The 25,514-nt window shown below is 45.5% G+C and overlaps 1 protein-coding gene across 2 annotated transcripts in view; it reads right to left on the reverse strand.

Moving 5' to 3' along the window:
• Window positions 1–25,514, reverse strand: part of SNX31 (sorting nexin 31) — a 74,278-nt gene that overhangs the window by 2,006 nt on the left and 46,758 nt on the right. For both annotated transcript variants that reach the window (XM_073550442.1, XM_073550441.1), the window contains 5 exons: window positions 13,135–13,227; window positions 12,558–12,758; window positions 7,561–7,650; window positions 2,288–2,365; window positions 2,171–2,215 (listed from right to left, as the gene is read on the reverse strand). In XM_073550442.1, the coding sequence (XP_073406543.1) occupies window positions 2,171–2,215; window positions 2,288–2,365; window positions 7,561–7,650; window positions 12,558–12,758; window positions 13,135–13,227 (507 nt within the window). The remainder of the gene's footprint in view (window positions 1–2,170; window positions 2,216–2,287; window positions 2,366–7,560; window positions 7,651–12,557; window positions 12,759–13,134; window positions 13,228–25,514) is intronic.

Here is a 25,514-nt window from a genome sequence, read left to right on the forward strand (position 1 = left end):
ACGCCAAGCGGGAGATTGTGGTAAAGGACTACTGGCTGCAGAGCAGCGTGATGGACTAGGGCCTCAACAGATCAGACCGGTGACCGACCCGTTGCCGCCAGAAGAGTGCAAACAGATCTGTTGGGCGGGAAAGCCTGAAGGTTGCAGTACCAGCATTGGCTGGCTTTCAACTTTCGTTTTGGTGAACTGAACAGCAACAGACTCACGATAAGTGAAACAGTTAAATGCATAGACATTGGCTCTAAGTTAAACTGTTCATGTTCTTTAGCTTAAAAATCTGTTTAACCCCTTGTTGGCTTCCTGCGAGGAGAACCCCTCCTGTGTTAAACCACACGCTTGTTAACCCTTGCCCTGCTCCTGATACTGCATCCTTTTACCCGCTTTACACACCAATACACGGGAATCCTTAGTCAAGCCTTCCTGTGTCCTGTAAGAGCCATGCGGCAGCTTATCTCTGCATTGAACAAAAGGACTGGCCCAGAGGTGTAGCTTGGGGTTCAGCCCGGGAGGGGTGAAACATTAGTGGGCCCCAACGCTGATTACAAGTAGTGTCGCAGCCATATAGGGGGTATAGAGGGACCCAAGTCGATTACTATGCTGTTCCGAAAAATTAATTTCTATACAAATACCCACACTGATATTACCACCTTATGGTAACCATATAGTGGTAGATCCCAGTGTGGCAGAACATTAACAGATCTCAGTACAGTTCTAAAAGAGGACATTTTCTTATGGGGTCCTTTTCCAGTCTGTCACTCACCGAGATGTAGCACTGCCCCCAAAAAAAGGAAGTAACAGAGCCAGAATAAAAACGGAAGGATACATGACCCACAGAAACTTACAAGAGCAGGGCTGGCAATAAAAGTAATAGAAAAGTTAGTTAGGAAGAGATAGTAATGACAGTGATTGAAAATTGTAGTGGAAAAATCTCTTTATACTGTGAATGGGGGGCACTCGGGACATTATTAGTGTCCCACAACTTCCCTATACATTGCTCCCACAAATTATAATGCCCCTCATAAAAGTCCTCACTATATGATGCCCCCAAACTGTATAATGGACCCCACATTAGTTCCCATATGTATGAAGTCTTCCCACAATAGTCCCTTCACTACATGAGGACTTCCAAATAAGCTCTCATACTGTATGATTGCCACCCATATTGGGCCATTACAGTGTGCGACCTACTCAGTAGCCCCTAAAATGCAAGTCCCCCTCAACGTATGATGCATCATACATAGTCATATACTCCCGTAATCCAGGATCCTGACAAGTCCACTGGGCAGACCAACGTATTGATGTCTCTGAACTACCTCTCAGCCACGGCAGGATGATGCATTAGCCAAGAGTCCTGACGAGGCCATTGCATTCTCCTGCCTGTGGCAGAGAGCGGTAGCGCAGGGAGATGGTGTTTCCTTGCCTTACTGCAGAGCTCAACTGTATAGTCAAGTATGGCATAGCTCCTGGCGGGCAACTGCACACCGCGCCCCTCCTGGTAGCTACGCTAATAGTTCAGCTATCGGAAATGTTAAGTGGGGACCCCATAGACTGGGCTGATCCTGCAGATATTGGCGGGTTCGTCCAACTTTAGTTTAGTGTTATGGGGTCTTTACACTACATCCAAGTTCCTTATCAGTAGGTCCTTTGAATGTGAGAAGAAACTTTAGTATTTGTATAGTACAGGAACACTGGTAGAAGATACCAACTTCAAACCAGAAGTCCAGCACTATTAAATAGAGAGATGCCCAAAGATTTGTAGAATTCCAGGCTTTTCGGGTATCTTTATGTAGGATATAGACACTGAATTTCTTAGAAATTATTTTAATGCAGAGGTTAGTGTAATTTTTTTTCTTCATTTTAAAATGCTACAAATCGGCAAGAAAAGGCAAAATCAGTGAAAACCTGCAGCACAGACACCGCAGGTCACGTTACTGTGCACATCTTTCCCGCAACGTGTTGATGAGATTTAGTAACATCTTGCCGATACAGTAATAAACCGGCAATTTTCTGCATGTAACCCCATGTAAAGGAAACCTGCAGTGAATTCGCAGACACTACCTCAAAGATTGACAGAGGATTCGATCTCCGTGATCCATATAAAATAGACTTTTTAGATTGGCGAGCGACATTGGAAAAGATATTCCCTAATTTTTTTTTTTATTGGACTTACCTTTTTTTGCTTTCTGGTATGATTTGCTGAAGTTCCATTGTCCTCCTATATAAAATAATAATGTTAAAACAATATATATTTTCTGTAGAAAAGTTGAGTAAAAAGTTAGTTGCTTACAATCTCAAGGTTCTCCTTCTTGGAAGCAGCTGGCTGTTCACTGATTATCTTTTTTAACCAGGTACTTATAAGAAAACCCTGCAAGTGACAAGATAGAATATTGGGTTAGTAGGACAAACTATAGGTCTGGACATTTTACACCTAAACCAATTTGTTTCAACTAAAAAAGTGGGAAGATTTTTCCCCACCCGTCATCCGTGTACTTTATTTTTACACAGCAGCAATTAATCATTTACAGAATTAAATATATCACCCCCCTCCCCCAAGTTAAAGAATTGCAATGTATTGTTTAAAATCAGATGTTATACTGTGGCTCAGTATTGGCATTTAACCCCTTCACACCGAGCCTGTTTTTGCCTTCGTGACCGGGCCAATTTTTTCATTCTGACCAGTGTCACTTTATGAGGTCATAACTCTAGAACGCTTCAACGGATCCTACTGATTCTGACATTGTTTTCTCATGACATTGTACTTCATGATGGTGGTAAAAATTTTTAGATATGAGCTGCGCTTATTTGTTAAAAAAATCAAAATTTGGTGAAAATTTAGAAAATTTTGCAATTTTCAAACTTTTAATTTTTATGCCCTTAAATCAGAGAGTGATATCGCACAAAATAGTTAATAAATAACATTTCCCACATGTCTACTTTACATCTGCACAATTTTGGAAACAATTTTTTTTTTTTTTTTGGAAGTTATAAGGGTTAAAAGTTGACCAGCGATTTCTCATTTTTACAACAAAATTTGCAACACCATTTTTTTTTTTAGGGACCACCTCACATTTGAAGTGAGTTTGGGGGGTCAATATAACAAAAAATACCCAAAAGTGACACCATTCTAAAAGCTGCACCTCTCAATGTACTCAAAACCACATTCAAGAAGTTTATTAACCCTTCAGGTGCTTCACATGAATGAATGGAATATGGAAGGAAAAAATAAACATTTAACTTTTCACAAACATTTTACTTCAAAACCATTTTTTTTATTTTCACAAGTGTAAAAAGAAAAATGAACCACAAAATTTTTTGTGCAATTTCTCCCGAATACGCAGATACCCCGTATGTGGGGCTAAACCACTGTTTGAGCACACGGCAGAGCTCAGAACGGAAGGAGCGCCGTTTGACTTTTTCAATGCAGAATTGGCAGGAATTGAGATCGGATGCCATGTCGCATTTGGAGAGCCCCTGATGTACCTAAACAGTGGAAACCCCCCACAAGTGACCCCATTTTGGAAACTAGACCCCTTAAAGAACTTATCTAGATGTGTTGTGAACACTTTGAACCCCCAAGTGCTTCACAGAAGTTTATAACGTAGAGCCATGAAAATAAAAAATCATTTTTTTTTCCACAAAATGACCTTTTAGCCCCCAATTTTTATTTTCACAAGGGTAACAGGAGAAATTGGACCCCAAAAAGTTGTCCAATTTGTCCCGAGTACGCGGATACCCCATATGTGGAAGAAATCTACTGTTTGGGCACACGGTGGGGCTCGGAAGGGAAGTAGTGACGTTCTGAAATGCAGACTTTGATGGAATGGTCTGCGGGTGTCATGTGCATTTGCAGAGCCCCTGATGTACCTAAACAGTGGAAACCCCCCACAAGTGACCCCATTTTGGAAACTAGACCCCCCAAGGAACTTATCTAGATGTGTGGTGAGCACTTTGAACCCCCAAGTGTTTCAGTAAAGTTTATAATGTAGAGGCGTGAAAATAAAAAAAATCATTTTTTTTCCACAAAAATGATCTTTTAGCCCCCAACTTTTATTTTCACAAGGGTAACAGGAGAAATTGGACCCTAAGAGTTGTTGTCCAATTTGTCCTGAGTATGCTGGCACCCCATATGTGGGAGAAAACTACTGTTTGGGCTCACGGTGGGGCTCGGAAGGGAAGTAGTGACGTTCTGAAATGCAGACTTTGATGGCATGGTCTGCGGGCGTCATATTGCATTTACAGAGCCCCTGATGTACCTAAACAGTGGAAACCCCCAATTCTAATTCCAACCCGAACCCCAACACACCCCTAACCCTAATCTCAGCCCTAACCATAACCCTAACCACAAACCTAACACCAACACACCCATAACCTTAATCCCAGCCCTAGCCCTAACCCTAACCCTAGCCCTAACCATAACCTGTGTACCTGCTTTTTTCTTTTCCTTTACTTTTTATTTTTGTGACAAGATCGCTGCGCTGCGATCTGACTCATAGTAACGCCACTTCTCCTCTGATCTCACACTGACAGATGATCAGAGGTGAAGCAGCGTTACTATGTGACAAGATCGCTGCCTGGCACAACTGTGCCAGGCAGCGATCAGCTGTGCCAGGCAGCGATCTAGTCACACAGTAACGCTGCTTCACCTCGGATCATCTGTCAGTGAGATCAGAGGGAGAAGCCGCGTTACAATGAGGGAGATCGCCGGGAAACAAGCAGCTTTCCCAGCGACCGCTCCCATTGGCTGCTGTGACGCTGACGTCATCGGGACCTGAACCAATCAGGTCTCGATGACGTCGGGGGTCCCAGCATGCATTGTGCACCGGGATCCCCGCGTTGTAAGGTATGTGGGGGTCCCGGGGGGCTCAAAACCGCCGACAGTAGATAAACGTCGGCGCTGCACAAAGCCCAGCAAGTGCCAACGTTTATCTACTGTGGGCGGTCGGGAAGCGGTTAAAAGAGGCTTATCGCACAAGAAAAAATACATTTTAACCCCCTTCAAGACCTTGCCCTTTTTTAGTTTTTGCATTTGTTTTTTGCTCCCCTTTTCCCAGAGCCATAAGTTATTTTTGCGTCTATATGGCCATGTGAGGGCTTGCTTTTTTGCAGGACAAGTTGTAGTTTTGAACACCATTGGTTTTACCATATGGTGTACTCAAAAACAGGGGGAAAAAAAATTTTTCCAAGTGTGGTGAAATTGCAAAAAAAAAAAAGCACAATTCCACAACTTATGGATTTTTTTTTTTTTTTTTTTAAACACGTACACCTAATGTTAAAACTGACCTGCCATTCTGATTCTCTTGGCCATTACGAGTTCATAGGCACCAAACATGTCTAGGTTCTTACTTAAGTGGTGAAAAAAAAACAAGACAAAGCAGTTTGTTTAAAAAAAAAAAAAAAAAAAAAATTGCGCCATTTTCTGATACCCGTAGCATCTCTATTTTACGTGATCTCGTGTTGGGTGGGGTCTTATTTTTTGCGTTCCGAGCTGACGTTTTTAATTATACCACTTTTGATCGCCCGTTATTGCATTTTAATGCAATGGCGCGCAGACAAAAAAAAAAAAAAAAGCATAATTCTGGCGTTTTGACTTCACGCTACGCCGTTTAGCATTCAAGTTAATTTTTTTTTTTTTTTTTTTTTTTTTATAGATCGGGTAATGTGTGCATGTTTGATTTTCATTTGTATTTTGAATGGGTGAAAGGGGGGGGGCAATTTGAACTTCTATATTTTTACATTTTTCAAAAGTAATTTTAAAAACTGTCCCCCACTTTTGGCATGCTTCAGTAGTTTGTTGGAGACTAGAAGATGCCATAACCCAATCAGCTCTGCTACATCCAGGCAATGATCAGATCACCTCTACGTAGCAGAATTACTCACTTGCTATGAACGCCGACCACCCATTGGTGACCCGCGTTCATGTGACGGGGTCACCGATGGGTGAAATTCCGGCACGATTGCTGGAAGTGCATGTTAAATGCCACTGTCAGTTTGACAGCAGCTTTTCACGAGTTAATAGCAGTGGGTGGATCGCTATTCCACCCGCGGCTGGTCCGGGCACATGTCAGCTGTTTTAAACAGCCATCATGTGTTGGGAAACATGTGGGCTCACCGCCTGAGCCCACATCAAAGGGGGGAAACATGACTTGCACAGTACTAGTATGGCGCAGGTCATGAAGAGGTTGAATAGATCTTAGAAAAATAATTCCCACAATTGGATGTATTTAAATAAAATGTTACTGTGCTGTGTAGGAACATGGTTTGATCATACCACATCTCCTGGGCAGAGGAAGCAAAAGAGCCTATACAGACAAGACAGCACGGGATCACAACTGATTTGGAGGTAAAATATTGTTTAAAAAAACAGCAATGGAAATGCCTTCTCTCAAAATATGCAATATCGTGCTGTAATGTCTGAGGCAGTTAAAGGTGTTGTCCAACCTTAGGATAGAAGTCTGCAGCACTGGTGGTGGGAGCGTGAGCACAAGTATGCGATTTGCATACATGCAGACTAGACGTGCACAGCCTCCCTCAACACAAGTGCGGTGAGCAAGGCCGGACATCTAGTTGGAATGTGACAAAGTATGCAAATCACATACTTGCTGTCACGTGACCACCTGCTACCAGTGAATCCTCACAGCATGCACACATGTACCAAGGCAAGGCATCCCCTTTAAAACATGCGCAAAAGTCAATATGTCAACTGCAAATTGCAGCTCTATGGAAGTGAATATAAAGAATCTTTCAAGAATTTAAGCGCTTTTCATGTGTACACAATGCTTGGGTTTTTTTGTCAGCAGTTTGAGCATACTTAAGAAATAAAGGTTCCTTTCATTTCTCAAGGTTCCAAAGAGCAAAAATGTAGTTTGGGTGAATAAATGATTTTTTCGCCAATTTTGGATGTGCCTTTTTATTACGCAACATTTGTTATGGTTGAGAAAGTTTACACATCTGGATCATTATGTGTATTGGTGCATGATTTTCAAACACACAGTTATGCAAACCATTATTGCCAGAACGATGGCGCCACCTCTGGCCATGTCCAGAAAATCCAAGATTAGAGCCTATATTATATCATGAAGTGTCATGTATGCGATATGTTATACGTCTGCCACATGGTTTATTCATCATATGCATTATCTTCTCTGTTCATACATTGCTTTGATTCATGGGCATACCATATTGACACGCGTTTTTATGCATGTGCCGCTTTATCTCCATGTTCTAAAGTACCTCATGGAGGCAGCCAGGGAGAATGCCATGACACGGCGGCGCTGCAGCAGCCGCCTCCAGAGTTTAAAGTGTGCTGTTCAATGATTTGGCTGATACTTGGATGACAGCCGAGTGCAGTCCGACTTCTGTTGACCCTCACAATGGAGAAAAGTTGTTCTCCATCTTCTCACCTGCATTACCTCATCTGAGAGAATTGGATCACACTAAGCTGACACTGATCAAACGGAGTTTGTTGGGAGGGTCCTTAACATGAGTGATCCAAGTCTGTCGGAGGAGAGACTATATGCTTGAGTGACCCCCACAGTTAGCCCCTCTCCATCCTTAACAAACCTGGTTTGTCCAGATCGTAATCCATTTCAGGACATCGTCATCCATGTATCCCAATTTCAGCTCTTGCTGGTCGCTGTCCATTTCTGGTTGCTGAAAAAGGAAATGCATTTCATTCTATAGCCTATATCCAAGATGTATCGTTTCTCCTTGCGGAGAATGACATGCTAAGCATGCCATTAAAGGGTCGACATTGACTTATGATTGCTACTTCCAATAGGTGGCACTAGAGTTCTAGTCCTCTTCCTCTCTGAAGAGACAATTTGCATATTCTATAGCCTAGAAATAAGTTAGCGCGCCCCACCTTGCTCCATCCACTTCCAGCCAGACCATTTTGCAACTCCGCTTGCTCCCATGTAGTGCTGCGTTACTTAAATGACCCACACCACCACAATCAGAAGGGGGGGGGGTTGTTGCCATTGTTTGATAACAGGTAGGCAATGCTTTAACCCCTTAGTGAGACCAATTTTGTACTTCATGACCAGACTAATTTTTACAATTCTGACCACTGTCACTTTATGAGGTTATACCGTAACTATGGAACACTTCAACGGATCCCACTGATTGAGATGGTTTTTTCGTGACATTGTACTGGGTAAAATTTAGAAAATTTTAAACTTAATTTGTGTCCTTACATCAGATGTGTCACAAAATAGTTAATAAACATCTCCCACACGTCTACTTTACATCAACACAATTTTGGAAACAATTTGTTAGGACGTTAAGGGTTAAAAGTTGACCAGCAATTTTTCATTATTGCAACAAAATTTACAAAACCATTTTTTTTTTTTATTGACCGCCTCACATTTGAAGCGAGTTTGGGAGGTTAATTTGGAACCAAACTTGTTTTCACAAGGGTATCAGGAGAAAATGGACCACAAAATTTGTTGTGCAATTTCTCCTGAGTACGCCGATACCCCGTATGTGGGGGAAAGCTACTGTTTGGTGCACGGCAGGGCTCAGACGTAAGGGAGCACCGTTTGATTTTTTTGAACGCAAAATTGGCTGGAATCAATTTCAGGCGCCATGTCGCATTTGGAGGCCCCCTGATGTTCCTAAACAGTGGAAACCACCCAATTTTAACTCCAACGGAAAAATGGAAATACCTTTTATTTTATTATTTTTACCCAGCTAAGGGGGTGATAAAGGGGGGTGTGACTTACTATTTTTTTATATTTTGATCACTGATAGACCCTATCACAGTGATCAAAATGAACCAATAAAAGAAAAGTCTTTTTGCCAGCTGGCAGATCTCAGCCGATGCATTGCGTCCGCCAATTTCTTCCCGGAAGACGACGCCACGGTACCCCCCATTTCGCTCTGATGTGCTAGATCATACCAGAACACAGAGATAAATAGGAATCAGACTTTACAGTAATTATTCCGTGAACAGTGATCTCAACACTGGGGTCGGTAAACCCTAACCGAATCATGTTCTCTAGGGCCTCAGCTACCTCTGGTAGCTGAGACCCAGGAGATTTTCCAACGCTGTAGGGCGTTATAACCTTATTTCTCAGCGCTGTTAAAAAAAAACAGCGCTGAGGAATATGTGGCGCCCCTGAGGCTCAGTCGCCACAGAGGTACTGCACCTTCTCCTAAGGTGTGGTGCCCCACCATCCAGGTAGGTTGGAGGCTCCTGACCTCACGCCAACACTCGCACCCCACACAATAGAGTAGTTCAGCACAACCACATTGCGGCTCCTTGCTTAGAGAGAAGCAGAGCACCTTTGGTGGTTCCCTGCTTGGAACACTAGACGTGCTGGGAGGTGGGTGGAGTTAGAGAATATAATATATTACACACACACACAGGATGGTTTAGGATGATAGGTCAGTGACAGGAGGTCAGTGAGGAAGGAAGCCATTCAGGAGGAGTGGGGATCCCTGGAAGAAGGGATGGAGGAAGGAGTGCTGCAGCTGCCTCAGTGACCTGAGCCAGCTGGCACAGGAAAGGAAAGAAGGAGAAGGACATTGACCTGAAGCCTGAGCTTCCATAGATTGGAAAGGACAAGTATGGAACGTAGGAGTAAAAGGGAACACAGAGGACATGGGTTAGAGGAAGAACCCTGCCTAGAAGTTCTAAGCGCAAGGCCGGGGCCCGGTCCACGAGGTTGTATGGACACTAATGGTTCTGCAGCAGACACCGGTGGAGTAGTGGGCTGTAAATGCATTACTCCCATCTAAGACTTGTGGGCACAACAGCAATACGGATAGAGAGCCGGGACTCAGGAGTAGAGAGTCCCCGACGCAGGCTACAGCTGTCTGCCATGCAAGTAGAGTTCTTGGGAACATCTGTCAGGAGGAACTCCAGTGTAACAGTACAAGGAAATCTTCACACTTAAAGGTGCTATAGAGGAGACGTTCAGGAAAGGTACATAAGTTGGCAGAGCGTGGAAGGGAGCTTTCCATCTTGCCTGGAGGTTGACTGAGTCCCTGACCCAGAGGACACAGCACAGAAGCGGGCACTACAGACTGAGTAAAGCTTTGGAACTACATGCCCCGGTGTCCTCCATTCCTTCCTGCGTTCGTCCGCCTGACACTGCTACATCCCCTGCGCCAGACACTACATCATCCAAGTGTCTCCACATCTACACTGCCCTGGGACAACAGCCCTGCCTGTGGAGGGCTATACCATCATTGCTGCACCACACTATCTGTCCCGGAGAATCTGCATGCAGCGTCGGCTTAACACCTCCCTTGCCGAACACCACAGGTGGAGTCACGAACTATTCATCTAACTACATTCCACCATTCACATCTCCCTATTACTTGGGTGCCCAGGGCCACGGTCCGGGTCACCGCTGCTGTGACATCCCACTGACACCGGCCCGGTACAGAGTACCCCACAGCCCTGGGAGGGCGATCCAAATAAGTACCCTTAACTGCCACCATTAAGAGATGTATTGGTGGTCGTTACAGGGTTAAAGCAACACAAGTAAGCATTACTTGAGGCCCGTTTTGCAGCACAGTCGCCTCTTATTCTGTGCCTACAGGGCTGGAGCATTGATGACCATTCGCAAGCAGCAAGTCACCAGACTCTGGCCTCAGTGCAGATTCCATGGTTGACAGCCGTAATTGGCTGCAGCGCTTGTATGTCGTAGATCGAACATCACAACTGCATCCCAGGAAACAGAAGTGGAGAGGCTGCAGTAGAACAGCAAAGTTAATAATGGTGAGTGAGTGATATTTTTTTAAAGCATTACTTAGTTTTGTACCAATCAGACCAAAAAATCTCTAAACCATTTTTTTTTTTTTTTATTATGGAGACCTATAATCACTGGCACAGTGGAAAGGGTCGTGTACAGCAACCTGGTCATGTGGCTGCAATTAAGAGGAGTAAGTCAGGTGATGTCTGTGGCTCACAGTAAACATGACCCACAGATGGACCCCGATGGTAAGGGTGACGGTTTCCTGGCCCCGACTCATCACCTTATAGACATATGATGCTGTGGAGTTCAGCTCAGGAGACACGTGGCCGGTGTGCACATGAAATGTCGTACTCAAGACGGGTGAAACAGATGTTTGACGCCGACCCTAATCCAGCCTAGTCACCCAGTTCGCACACACTGGACCTTTTAAATGCAAGTTAACGATCTGCTTTATTAGCACAATGACTTGTACGTACTTTGTGAAGTAGGGGAACAAACTCTGGAAATGCAATTTGCATATACCACTTTCTTCCACCATATTTATATCAAACTAAATTTTAATTTTTTTATTTTTTTTTTTTTTTTATGGGGTAGGGTGGGGGGTACAGTTTGTAGTAACAGGACTTAAAAAGAAACCATAAAAAACCCGCTATTGACCTGTAGATATAGGGATATTAGCATTCTGAAGCCGTGAACGCAGCACTGAAAATTCCGCTGCCAGGAAGAAATGACCTTTATTCCTCCCTTCAGCCTCAGGCTCAGTCAGACACAGCTTCAGTCACTGCTTAGTACACAGTGAGCGGCAGATGTAACCACAACCTGGCACTGTGCCGAGCTGTGACTTAAGGCGTGTCGGCGGCACCTCTGATTCAAACTCAGACCGCCGGGAGCAATAAAGTTAATTTTCCCAGCAGCAGGGCTCTTAGTGCGGCAGTCCATATTTGCAGGGTTTTTTGACTTGACAAGTTTCCTTTCATAGTCGCCAAATTGCAAAGAAAACTTTAGATCTACCAGCAGGAAGGGAAGACAGGCTAACGCGTTTCAATAACCATTAGGCTATGTTCACACGCAGATTCTTTGCAGCCAAAACTGTCTTGGCAGTAAAAAGTGTGTACAATGTTTTTTTTTGCAGGTCCTGGGCCATCAGTAATCTGTGGCCGCTGGACAGGAGCTTGGCGAACTGTCTTACCCAACAGCATCCACAGCTCGATTGGCAAATACCCTAAAAAGAGTCCAATACTATAATAAAGCCAAATGAACCCACCTTGTATGAATTTACATGGAGTCCCTCTGGTCCCATATTAGGAACCCATATGCCCTCCATGAAGCATCTCACTCTCCCTAATAAGTAATAACTTCTTAGGCCGCTTTCACACTTCAGGCTTTTGGTATCCGGCATGGGGCGGCGAAAAACCGGACTGCCGGATCCGGCCGCATACGCAGACACCAGATCCTTCTTTCTGCCGGATATATTCCTGGCAGAGAAGGTTTCCGGGCATGTGCAGTGCGAAAAACCGTTGCATGCAACGTTTTTGCCGGACCGGCTATTTTCTCCGGCTCCGGAAAAAACGGATGCGCCACATTGCCTTCCGGCGCAATGCGGCAGCAATGAAACAGCACGGGGAAAAAGCCGGATCTGGTCGTAACAGGCGCCGGATCCGGCAGTCCGGTTTTTCGCTGCACCATGCCGGATACCGAAAGCCTGAAGTGTGAAAGCGGCCTTATGGAGTCATAGCAAGTGACAAACGCCGTATTACAGATCTGTACAACACGGAATGATACATGGCAGTGGATGAAATCTCTTTTCCATTTAGTCAACGAAAGAGTCTTAAAGTTTTTCTACCAAATCCTTACATGGAGCAGGACATCCCAGGCAGAAATTCTACTAATATGAAGATTCATTATGTCAGTCCTGTCAGATAACTTAAATCTGCAGTAGAGTTCATCATTTCCCACAGATATGGTGACCATGGTGTTGGCGTCTTGATAATCTGAAACACTAGGGTCCATCCTCTGGTAACTGTAGTGTTCTATCTGTTGCATAAAAGCCAAGATCTGGAAGATAAAATGATCATATAGTAAGTATATCTTGAATTTGGCTTTTAAAGCCAGAAAAAAAGTCATTGATGAGAAAACGCCGCCATAGTTCCCATGGTGTGTTATGTTCTCCTTACACTTTCAAGTGGTGGAGGGGGGTTTATTTTTAGGGAAACAAAGACACCAGGTCCACGCTTTGAACTGAAATTAGAAACGTTAAAGACAAAAAACCCTGCCAAAACAACAAGTGTTTGGACAAAAATAAACCAAACACAGAACATCAGCTCTGCCCCATTCAATTAAGTGAAGTTGATCTGCAACTTAAAAAAAAATGTTAGTCTACACAACTTTACAAAACTATGGCAGTTAGATGATTTTTGGCTTTTTACATTACCTTGAATTTGTCATTTGTTTTTAGTAGCTGTTTGAGTGCTATTTTCTGTTCTTCTGTAGGTCTGCACCAGTTCATTCCAAATTCTTGAACAGCCTGTATATTAAAAAAGTAAAAAACATGGGAGTTAAAAATTGAGGACATACAGAATTTATGAAGCTGCACAAATCTGTACTTTAAAGTTAGTGTGGAAACTGGGCCACAATTGTGAGGGCCAAGGATGTGCCACAACAGTACCACACGCACGGACTCCAGAGAATTGTGACATTAAGGGTGTGTGCACACGCTGCGGATTCTGCTGCGGTGTACAGTACCATTATAATCAATGGAAATAGAAATCCACTGCAGAATATTCTGCGCTGATTTGCTGCGGTTTCAAAACTGCATGTCAATTCTCTGTGCGGATTCCGCTGCGGTTTGGCACCTGCTTCATGGCAGGTGTCAAACCGCAGGCTAAACCACAGAAAATCTGCAGATAAACCGCAGGTCTTTTGACCAGCGGTTTTACACAAATCCGCACGGAAGATTCCGCAGGACAATCCACAGTGTGCGTACACACCCTAAGTGATGGTCCGTGGTGCTGAAGTCAGCTCCCATTCTCCCCTGCTCTGCCAGCATTCAGCACCAGCAGGGGAGAATGATGAGAGTTCTATTCAAGTGATAAACAGTGACAGCAGGAGCTGCTGATTGAGTAATCCTTACCTGCCACCTGCACTATAAATGAATGGGGGGGGGGGGGAACCTGCGTTCCCCTGGATCTTTTATTTTTTTAACCAGCCAGGCAAAAACTGACAGCTGTGGGCTGCAACCCTCAGCTGTCAGTGTTAGCAAGGCTGGTTATCAAGAATAGATGGGTCCCCACACTTAATTAAAACAGCATGACGTTCCCACCCCCCCCCATTGACAGCCAGCCTTGTTAAAGATGACAGCCAGGGGCTGGCATTCTTAGGCTGGTAAGGGGCCATGATATTGCCTCCCCCAGCCTAAAGTTATAAGCCAGCAGCTGCCCAGAAAAGGCACATCTATTACATATTACAGACTCTTTGCCTGTAATATGTGAAGGGAAGGAAGTGAAGGGAGGGAAGCATAGGTAAAATAAAGTATCCTTGTCATGCTTGCTGTATTACTGAAATGTAATGTGCCGCCGCATCCACACGAAAACATACTTGCAGCTCTATGTAAATCAGTAGATGGGGGAAAACAAGCTTTGTGCCCACTAACTATTGTACATTTGTTAGAGCGTTATTGGTGGAACTGATGTATTTTTATGATCTGGACTGAGGCCTTAATTGATAATGCATTGAACCTGGGGTTACCTCGTGTCATCTGATGGTATGTGGACTGAGTGGGAAACATCTGATTTAAACAAATTTGCTATAACCTAGGGTCACGGAAGAACATTTTGGCCCATGCAACCCCTACAGGACAATTCATACATCTGTACTTGTGCAACTGAGGAGGGTTGAGATAGAAGAAAAAAACAAAATAAAAAAAAGCCACACCTTCACACACAAGGAAATATCCAACTTACCATTTCATAGCTGCAACATAGCGATACTCAATAGAAGGGACTTTAAGCATGATTTGTGTTGTCCACTAGTTGGTTTTTAAGTGCATTATTAATAACCTTTGTGCAAAAATAGAATAGCAACACCTACCAATGTAGCCTGAAATGTCTAAACATGTCCATGTGGGTAAACTCAAAAGTATGATATAGTGAATAATACAGTAACTACTTACATAATATGATAGGGGTGCAAGGACACACCTAGAGACTGACAAATCCTAGCAAAACGCACCTTGGGGAGCTGGAACACATTTAGGATCCATTATGCAGGTAGTTTTAAAAAAAAAAAAGTAGGCAAATCAAAATAGTCAAGCTTTATTACATGTCCATCAGATTAAAATTCACACATGGTAGAAACAAGTCAGTGTTTCTGCCATCACTGACTGCTGCCCTTAGAGCATAGTCAATGTGAAAGATCAAACTTTTAAAAAGGAAACCACTGCCAATTATGTGTAACATTTACAATTACGCAAACGCAATGAGGTGCAATTATGGAAATATATTGTATGTTGGGAACATGCATGACTAACAACCAGACCAAAAAAATGGCGTAGTAGAAATAAACATGAAAATTGCAAAGCGTCTAGGGACACTTTGTAAATTAACAGTCATTTCTAGAATTCATGCCTTTGGGTTGCTTTGTATCCAGTCTCACCATGCAAAAAGGAGTCTACCATTAAGAGTTGACAACTACCTCAACGATCAGGAGATTGAAAGCTTTCCAAAAAAAAAAAAAAAAAAAAAAAAAGCTGTCTAACCTCCAGTTAGGTCGTTCCAAATAATGCCCTATGGCTCCTGTATAAACTACTATTAATGAGACAGATGGTCATCTCTTCATCTCTGCTCAGCTATCCTCTTCAGTTTTCAACTGGTACAGCCCACATCATTTTTCATAGATATCACACTCAATGCAATAAATCACATGACAGGTGTCAATTAAAATACGATGTAGTGTTTTAAGAGCGCTTGATACAGCATCAGGGTCCTCAGGCACACTCCTTACTTGACAGTATCGCGGGTGCTCGAGTGTCACAGTAATGCCATAGCCATATTTCATACTGGCATTACTACGATTGGCCGGCCGCATCGTGTCATGGAACCTTATACAAGACCCGGTGACATGATGCTCGGCACACAGTCCTCAAGAAGCAGTTCAGCGAAGCTTTGTTTTAGGAGGGAGAGTGCATTTTAGAACAAGCATATAGGATAGGCAGTCTAACATTGCCATCGCAGTAATTTTGTTTATATTTTAACAGTCTCTTTCAGGGCTACATACATTTTCTTTTCCCTATTAATACCGGAAAGTTTGCAGATGTACACCCAATTTAAAATGTACAAGGCGTGCAGTAATTGATGGGGAGTTAGATATGCTGAGGAAGAGGCCATGGGCTAGGTGAAACTGAAGGTGAAGGAGCACAAACATCCATGAGACCTAGCATCCAGTCCCACTTTCTGGGGGGTGCAAGACACCACTCTTGAAGCCAGAACAGTGTATACATACTTCCAGGATGTTTACCAGCACGACCCAGTCTTCCGTGCAATCCAGTCTCACTAGCCAAGGGTCTGGACCAAATAATCCTTACCCCAATCCTCCTTCCTGCCACCATGGAGAGTCCCAGGAGACAAGTGATCCCATACGTCAAGGAGCGCTTTACATGTTGATTTATTGATTCTGGCCTCTTGCCCTGCATGTTTCAAGGAGGGACATGAGGAGCTCATGTGTATCGATGCCCAAATTTTGACCATCCATGGTCAGAAAAAGATGACTGTGGGGCATTAGTGCCTTAAGAGGTGGATGATTATGAGGCGCAGTTGGCAAAAAGTGATGTTAAGTCCACAAGTCAGGAGGACCAGAGTACGGAAGAGCAGGACAAAGGTCGTGGACGATGAGATCACCGACCCAATCTAGGAAAATGCCATGCAGAGCGTGTCCAGCAGCGTACGAGGGGGAGGGTTCCACAACAGGCAGAGGAGTGGCCAGAGGTTGAAGGCAGGCAACTGTTCCCCAGAGCACCCACACGCATCAAGTTTACAGACCAAGGGTTAATGAAAGAATGGTCATTTGCAACATGTGAGGCACCAAGATCAGGAGATGCCTGACCACCACCAGCAAGCTCGGACACGTCAAAGCACCCAACTAGGTGGACTGAATGCCTGGGTCAACAGTGTCTGCGGGTGACACCACTGCCTCTTCCCATGTCCTACATGATTGCCAATCCCCCATCCAAAACAGACTCTGATGCCCCCTGCCCTACACCTGTAGTTGCACATTCGCAAGCACCATCAGCAACCATGTCACATTACTTGTTTCAGCACAGCGTTCAGCTGTCCCTGCCACAGGCTTTGGAACACAAGAAAATACCCAACCTCCCACAGGTCCAGACAGACTACCAATCCTGAAAATGTTACCGTTTAGTCTTGTTTACACTGAGGCTTTCCACAACCCCATTGTGGCAGTTGTCCTGTGGTACCATGTCCCCACCTGCCCTTTTTCCCGGTGTGCCATGCCATGCTCTGACCAATGCAGTTAAAAGGAAGGTCCACTTAACGACCAATATGTGGTAAAGTGCTTGTGGCCAGGGATGCTTCATTTCCCCAATGGCACGAGTCGCACCCTGGGACTGCACACATGCTGCCAACACCGATAGTTGCAAGCCGTAGTTCCATCAGTTTCAAAACACCTCCTACATACCCAAATTGTCATATCTCAGAGATTGTCATCCATATCAGTTGCAAGCAGGAAGTACTGCCTTGGTGAAGCAGCAACAGGCTCTGCTGAAACCAATTTGTTTAGGTGACAAACAGCACACCACTGCAGTATTGGTAAAGGGTTTAACAGACCAGACAGATCTGACTCCCCACTGAACCTATAACTAGGCATGATGGTGTGAGATAATGACCATAAACTGGTGGTGGCAACAAAGATTGGCAAACTTACACATGTACAATGTCTGGCCCATGTGCTCAACTTAGTGGTTCAGCAGTTCTGAAGACCTACCCATGATTTTCCTGAGCCATTTGTGAAGGTATGCCACTTGTGAACCCATTTCCACAAGTCAGCTACTGGTGTGCAACCTGACTATGCTGAGTTCCACATTACATTTGTAGGCAAGGCTTTGTGAGCAGCAGAATACCACTGCAACATGCCAGTTGGTATTCCGGTCAGCCTCCACACAAACGATAAGTGGGCATGGATGTCTGACATCCGAGGTTGTACAAAACTTTGAGCAATCAACCAAGATGGCAAGTGGCGATGCCATAATCAGCAAAACCATCCCACGTCTGCTTACTCAAAGGCCCGCTGCTCACAATTAAAGAGGAAACTTTGCATGTGGACCAGGTAGCGATGGAGGAAGTACACATGGTGATACTATCCAGCCTCATCTCATCTTCGCTTTGTGGATTGGGTAATGAGACAAAGGAGGCTGTGTATGAAGAGGGAGGTTACTGCCTGCTCTACAGAGGATACTACCAACACCAGCTTTATCCCATCTGTTCAGCGCAGATGGGCTAGCGAAGAGGAAGAGAGTAGTGATGAGCAAAAGTGCTTGGATAAGGAGTTATCCAAGCACGCTCGTGTGCTAACAGTGTATTTGGGGTAGTAAAAAAAAACAAAAAACAAAAAAAAAAAAAAAAAAACAGGATTTTGGTTGCTTACCGTAAAATCTGTTTCTCAGCAGTCTGTGCTGCTGTCACTAGGAGGTTGACACTATGCATGAAAAAATCACCATGGTTACTTACCGGTAGCCGGTTTTTCCCGGAACCCATGACAGCACGCCTGAGAGAGGGATCCGCCCCGCCAGGACAGGAACCTACTGAGATATAAGGGGCAGCACCTCTCCCCCGCTTCAGTTGAGTTACAGAGCATTGAGAGGACTTCCCGGTTAGTACATGTTAATCCAACACCACATCACACAAAACACCCTACTAATTGTGCACACCCATACGGTGAAAACCAGGGGGGGGTTATGGGAATATATGGCTGCTGTCATGGGTTCTGGAAAAACCGGCTACCGGTAAGTAACCATGGTGGTTTTCCCTTCACCCATGACAGCACACCTGGGAGACTTTTGGAGACTTCTAAACACCTTAGGGAGGGACCACCGCTTGCAACACCCTTCTACCAAAAGGTTAAGTCAGCGGAGGAGGATAGATTTAATCTATAGTGCTTAAAGAAGGTGGAAGGTGAGGCCCAAGTAGCAGCCCTACAAATCTGTTCAATCGATACCTCTGCTTTTTCAGCCCAGGAGGGCGCCACGGCTCTGGTGGAGTGAGCCTTAATGCAGTCAGGAATCGGGATACCACTAGCTGAGTAGGCTACACTAATGGCCTCCCTAATCCATCTAGCAATAGTCCCTTTTGAAACCCTATAGCCTTTCCTGGCACCCTGAAAAGCTACGGGACCTCCTCCATTGGCTAGTGACAGATATGTATTCTAGCAGGGCTCTCTTAACATCCAAACTATGGAACTTTTCTTCCCCTGGATTCTTTGGATTATCGCAGAAGGATGGGAGGATAATCTCTTGACCCCGATGGAAATCTGACGCTACCTTAGGCAGATAAGCGGGGTCTGTTCTTAGCACCACCCTGTCCTGAAAAACTTGTGTGTAGGGTGGATTCACAGAGAGCCTGCAGGTCGCTTATTCTACGGGCTGATGTAAGGGCCACTAAAAGGATTGTTTTTAGGGTCAGAAATTTTTTTGGGAGCTGATGTAACGGCTCATATGGTTCCTTTGTAAGGGCCTCTAGTACTAGGTTTAAATCCCAGGGAGCTATCCTGGGTATTGGAATAGGCTTAGCCCTATGACAGGCTTTGATGAATCTGGCTATCCATCTATTCACTGCCAAGTTGCAGTTATAGAGTGCCCCTAATGCAGATACCTGAACCTTAAGCGTATTTACCGCTAATCCCAGCTGTAATCCTGCTTGTAAAAACTCTAAGATGGCACTAATCGGGGGTTCTTGTTCTAACGGCTTACCTAAGAACTGTAGGAATTTATTCCATGTTCTGCCATAGATATTAGTCGTCACCAGTTTCCTACTTTTAAGTAGGGTGGTCACAAACCCAGGAGAGAAACCTCTACCCCTTAAAAGCGACCTTTCAAATTACACACCGTCAGATGGAAACCCTTGACTTGTGCGTGGAATATCGGGCCCTGAGCTAGAAGGAACGGGATTTCTGGCAGAACCCATGGATCGGAGAGGGACATTTTCCACAGTAGAGCAAACCAGGGCCTTTTTGGCCAAAATGGAGCTATCAGAATTACTCTGGCTTGATCACTCCTGATCTTCTTGACCACTGTTGGGATCAGAGCAACTGAAGGGAACGCATAGGCCAGCTTGAAGTCCCACTGAATGTGCAAAGAGTCCACTGCCCATGGATTTTCCCTCGGGTTTAGAGAGCAAAACTTGTGTTTGCCTGTTGTGCTTGTTGGCAAAGAGGTCTATTACTGGTTCCCCCTAAAGCTGCGTTATTTTTTGAAAAACGGTCCGATTTAGGACCCATTCTCCTTGCCTCAGAGTATTGCGGCTCAGGAAAATCGGCCTCTGTTTTCTGCCCCTTATGTGTAAAGCTGTTAAGGAGTGTAAGTGTTGCTCCGCCTTGCCCAGGATGTCGTCTGCTGCTTTCATTAGGGAGTGTGATCTTGTCCCCCCTTGGTGGTTGATGTCTGCCATGATGGTTGATGTCTATTTTGTTGTCCGACATGATGCGGACATTGCGGCCCCTGAGTAGGGGAAAAAAGTGGGTTAGGGCTTTGTTAACTGCCCACAATTCTCAGATTGGAGGATGCCCTCCTTTCTTGAGGTGTCCAGGACCCCTGGCCTACACGACCCCTTAGGTGTGCCCCCCACCCCAAGGAGCTTGCATCTGTTAGAATCACATCTGTCACCTGTTTGTCCCAAGGTATTCCTGTGGTCAAGTTTGTACTGTCCAGCCACCAGTTAAGAGTGTCTCTGGTCTCTAATAAAAGCTCCAGACCTCCTTCTAAACACCCTTTTAGCGATCTTTGTGCTGCTAGTATCTCCCACTGGAGTGGACGGGTGTGAAATTGAGCCCATCTGACCGCCAGAATACAGGACGTCGGGGTGCCTAGTAGAGACACCGCTTTCCTCAATGTCATCTGAGGTTGGTTTCGGGCAGACAAAGCCATGTTCCGTACCTTCTCTATTTTGGCCTCCGGAAGCAGACACACCTGCTGTTCTGAGTCCAGGATAAATCCTAGGAAGGTCTGTTGCTTTAGGGGTTGTAGTTTCGATTTTTTGAAATTTATTATCCACCCTAATTCTTGTAAGGTGTCGGTCACCTGGCTTAACTGCGTAGTGCATTGGTTCTCTGAGTTGCCCACTGAGAAAATCGTCCAGGTAGAGTATTATGACTATCGTGAATTCGGAGGAAGGCTGTTACTTCCGCTATGACCTTGGTGAAAATTCTCAGGGCCATGGATATGCCAAACGGAAGGGCTTGGAATTGGAAATGCCTCAGTATGCCTTGGATATAAAGCGCTACCCTCAAAGTATTTTTGGTAATCTGGATGGATAGGGATATGATAATATGCATCCTTCAGATTGACTACAGCCATAAAGCAATCTTGATGTAGTAGCTTTATGGCCATAGTCACTGACTCCATTTTGAAGGTCTGATTCCCACTCCACCGATTGAGTCCTCTGAGGTTTATAATTGTCCTGAACGATTGGTCCGGTTTCTTTATCAAAAAAACTGGTGAATAGAAGCCTTTTCCTTTCTGTGTCTCTGGGACTTCATAAAGGACCTGTTTGTCTATTAGGTTCAGGATCTCCGTTTCCAAAGGCCAACTGTTCTTCGGCCACTTTTCTGATAGGGGTAACCACGAACACGGCTTTCGGCTGTTGAACAAAGGGGGATTTTCAGGCCTTCTCTTAAGACGCTTAGGATCCAGGTATTGGAGGAGATCTTTTCCCAGGCCTGGGAAAAGAGTGCCAATCTCCCACCTACTGGAATATTGGCGTCATTGTGGTGATTTTCTTGAGGTGGAGGTACCCCCACCAAACATAAATCCCAGCTTTTTTTCTTTTGTCCTCCCATCTCCTTCTGTCGGCTAGAGGACGCCCCCTATTGAATCTTCCACCCCTCCGAAAGGGCTGTCTTCTCTGCTCTGTCGGGAATCTAGGGAAGCCTTTTGTCCTGTCACTTGCTTTTTCCAGGATATCATCTAGGTTCTTCACGAATAAGAATCGACCATCACAGGGGAGGGAGCACAGTTTAGCTTTAGACTGCAGGTCTCCTGGACAGCCTTTAAGCCAAAGTGCTCGTCTAGCAGCATTTGATAATCCTGCCACCCTAGCCGACAACCTCATGGAATCCGCCGAGGTGCCTGCTAAAAAAGCTGCTGCCCCATGCAAGAGCTACATATCCGCCAATATCTTCTCTTGGAACCATTGATGCTAGCCTTCCTGCCAACTGCTGCAGCCAGACCATCAGGGAGCGTGCCGTGCAGGTGCCTGCTATTGCCGGCTTTAATCCTTCCGCTGTCGCTTCCCATGCATGCCTCAGATATGAGTCTGCTTTCTTGTCTAGCGGGACCCCAAGAACCCCTGAATCTTCCAGGGGCAGGGCCAATTTCTTACAAGACCTGGATACTGCTGCGTCTATTTTTGGGACCTTGTCCCATATTTCTGCATCTTTGTGCTCAAAGGGGTATCGCCTCTTAGAGGTGGAGGGAAGAGCCCCTGATTTTTCAGGTTTCCTCCACTCTCTCAATAAGCGCCTGGATCTTTTCGTTCACAGGAAAGGTCCATTTTTTTCTCTTGGAGCCCCCCCAAACATATCTTCTAGGGGTTTTGTCGTTTTCTCTTCCCGTTGGCCCATCGTTGTTCTAATGGCCTTTAGGAGAGCATCTGTCTTCCACCGGAAAACATGGCTAACCACCTGTGTCGCTGTCTGAGGAGCACGACTGTTCTGATTGAGACAAGGCCGAAGAGGAATCTGAGGGAGAGCTAGGGGGATTCTTCCTACCTTTCCTCCCTTTTTTCAATAGGGTCTTAATTGAACCCTCCATTTCCGATCTAAGGGCCGATATCAGATTAACCGCGAAACTAGGCGCTTCTTCCGCCATAGTTCGCTGAATACAACTGGCGCAGAAGTCTGCCAGTCTCTCACTAGGGCTGTCTTACATATAGCACAGTCCCCATTATTCTTCTTGCTTCCTGCTTTTTTGGGCCTTTCCTCTGGGGTCAAATATACACAGAGAAAGCCCATTAACATAAATGCTAGCATTCACAAAGATCACTCACCACCCGTAATCAAGGGTACCGGACTAGGAGGCTGCGTCGGAGCACGTGAGCTGTGCTCTCTGGATCTCGAGGATTCTCCCAACCTGCAGCTGGGGGGGTGGCTGCTGCTTGAGCGGCTTCCATGTTTGCGGCAGAAGGGCTGTGAGGGCGGCAGAGACAAGGACCTCTCCTGCTCTGACTCCATACTTGCACTGTCTGCCCCGCCGCTGCTCCTCATGGGCTCATGCCTCTGTCCTGGTGAGTGCCTCCGTTCAGCTGGCTCCCCTCCCCCCTGCGACCGCCGGCTGACCGCTTCAGAAAGCCGGCGTCGCACCTGTCGCCATGTCACAGTCGCCTAGTGCTGACGTCAGCCGCACGCCCACAATCCTTTGCACCGCCGACGTCAGCGGACGGAAGGTGCCCGCGTCTCTCCCCTGTCAGACACCTCGGGGATTGAGATGCGGGCACGAGGGGAGGGCGGCATGGTGGGGGCTTCCAGGAGCCACCGGGGATCCCACCTGCGCCCACATGAACCCGGAGCCCCGGAGGGCCCAGGGACTGTGCCTCCAGCACCCGACAGGGTCGGGTCTTTTTTTTCCTTCGCCCATGACAGGCACCGTCCGACAGTGGGATTTCTTCCAGTTTTCACCGTATGGGTGTGCACAATTAGTAGGGTGCTTTTGTGTGATGTGGTGTTGGATTAACATGTACTAACCGGGAAGTCCTCTCAATGCTCTGTAACCCAACTGTAGAGGGGGAGAGGTACCGCCCCTTATATCTCAGTAGGTTTCTGTCCTGGCAGGGCAGATCCCTCTCAGGTGTTCTGTCATGGGTGAAGGGGAAAAAAAAAAAAAAAAAAATTATTAACTCCGCAGTATACACCCCTCCGAACGGCTGTAGGACAATCAGTTAGTGAAAAAGCAGTAGGTGGAGACATCATGTAAGTCATCATATATTCATTACACGTAATAAAATCATGGGAGGGCGCTGTGTCCCACATTGAGAAACAGATTTTACGGTAAGCAACCAAAAATCCCGTTTTCCCTTTCGTCTCATTGGGGGACACAGGAACCGTGGATGTCCAAAAGCAGTCCCTGGGGTGGGAAAAGTCTTAGGTACTCACCGGTTAATGGTATTTTTCAGAGTCCATGACAGCACCACCTGAGAGAGGGGATCTGCCCATTAGGAACAGGAAACCTACAGATACAAAAGGGTGGCACCTCTCCCACGCATCAGTTGGATTACAGAGCACAAGAGGACCTCCAAGGTTAATGCATGATGTACAGTATCATTATCTAAATATTTATCACCAGTGGACATATACAAGAGGAAGACGTGCACACCCGATTTAGCTAAGGGAAGGGAATATACGGGTGCTGTCATGGACTCCGAAAAATACCGTTAACCGGTGAGTAACAGACTTTATTCGGTCATCCATGACAGCACCACCTGAGAGAATTACAGAGTGTAATAACTACTTTAGGGAGGGACTACAGCCTGCAGTACCCTTATACCAAAGGAGAGGTCTGAGGAAGCACCCAGGTCTAGCCTATGACGACTATAAAAGGTGCTCGGGGAGAGGACCAAGTAGCCGCCTTACATATCTGGTCAATGGAGACTTCCGATCTCTCAGCCCACGAGGTCGCCATGGCTCTGGTGGAATGCGCCCTCAGCTTTCCAGGTGGCGACCTGCCCTTTGCGGTGTATGCTATTGAAATCGCCTCTCTAATCCACCTGGCTAGTGTATTTTTTTTGACGCTCTACAACCTTTCCTAGGACCTTGATGGGAGACAAACAGGGCATTATCTTTCTTCCAGGGATCGGTGACTGCCAGATATTCTATGAAGCATCTCCTAACATCCAGGGTGTGTAGTTTCTCTTCCTTCTCATTAGCTGGATTAGGGAGGAAGGATGGAAGGACTATTTCCTGTGTCCTATGAAAGCTAGAAACTACCTTAGTTAAGTATGCTGGATCAGGCCTAAGTATTACCCTATCCTCTTTGAACTGTAAATAAGGAGGACGCCTAGATAATGCCTGGATATCGCTTACTCTGCGAGCTGATGTCAGAGCTACCAGGAAGGCCATTTTGAGGGACAGGTTTTTTATGGAAGCTGATGAGATAGGTTCGAATGAGGTTTCCGTCATAGCTGTGAGGACTAGGTTCAAGTCCCACGGCATGAATCTATCCTTCACTATTGGCCTGGATCTACCTGCCGCCTTAATGAACCTGCTGACCCAGTAATTACCAGCGATGTTGTAGCTAAAAAGGGCCCCCAAGGCTGATACTTGTACTTTAAGGGTACTGGTAGAAAGCCCCATGTCCAGACCTTTCTGTAGAAACTCTAATATCTGAATTCTAGGCGCTGAATCCCCAGCGACTACTCCTGAGTTCTGAAGGAATTTTTTCCAAATTCTGACAAATTTTTGTAGTAATGATTTAATGATTTTTCTACTTTTAAGTAGGGTGTTAATCAGGTCTGGGGAGAAACCTTTATCTATTAGCAGTGTCCGTTCAAACTCCACGCCGTCAGATGTAGGCCAGCCACCTGAGGATGGAAGACTGGG

This window comes from Dendrobates tinctorius, unplaced genomic scaffold, assembly GCF_039654945.1.
Source record: "Dendrobates tinctorius isolate UK_male_01 unplaced genomic scaffold, ASM3965494v1 ptg000165l, whole genome shotgun sequence".
Taxonomy (NCBI): Eukaryota; Metazoa; Chordata; class Amphibia; order Anura; family Dendrobatidae; genus Dendrobates; species Dendrobates tinctorius.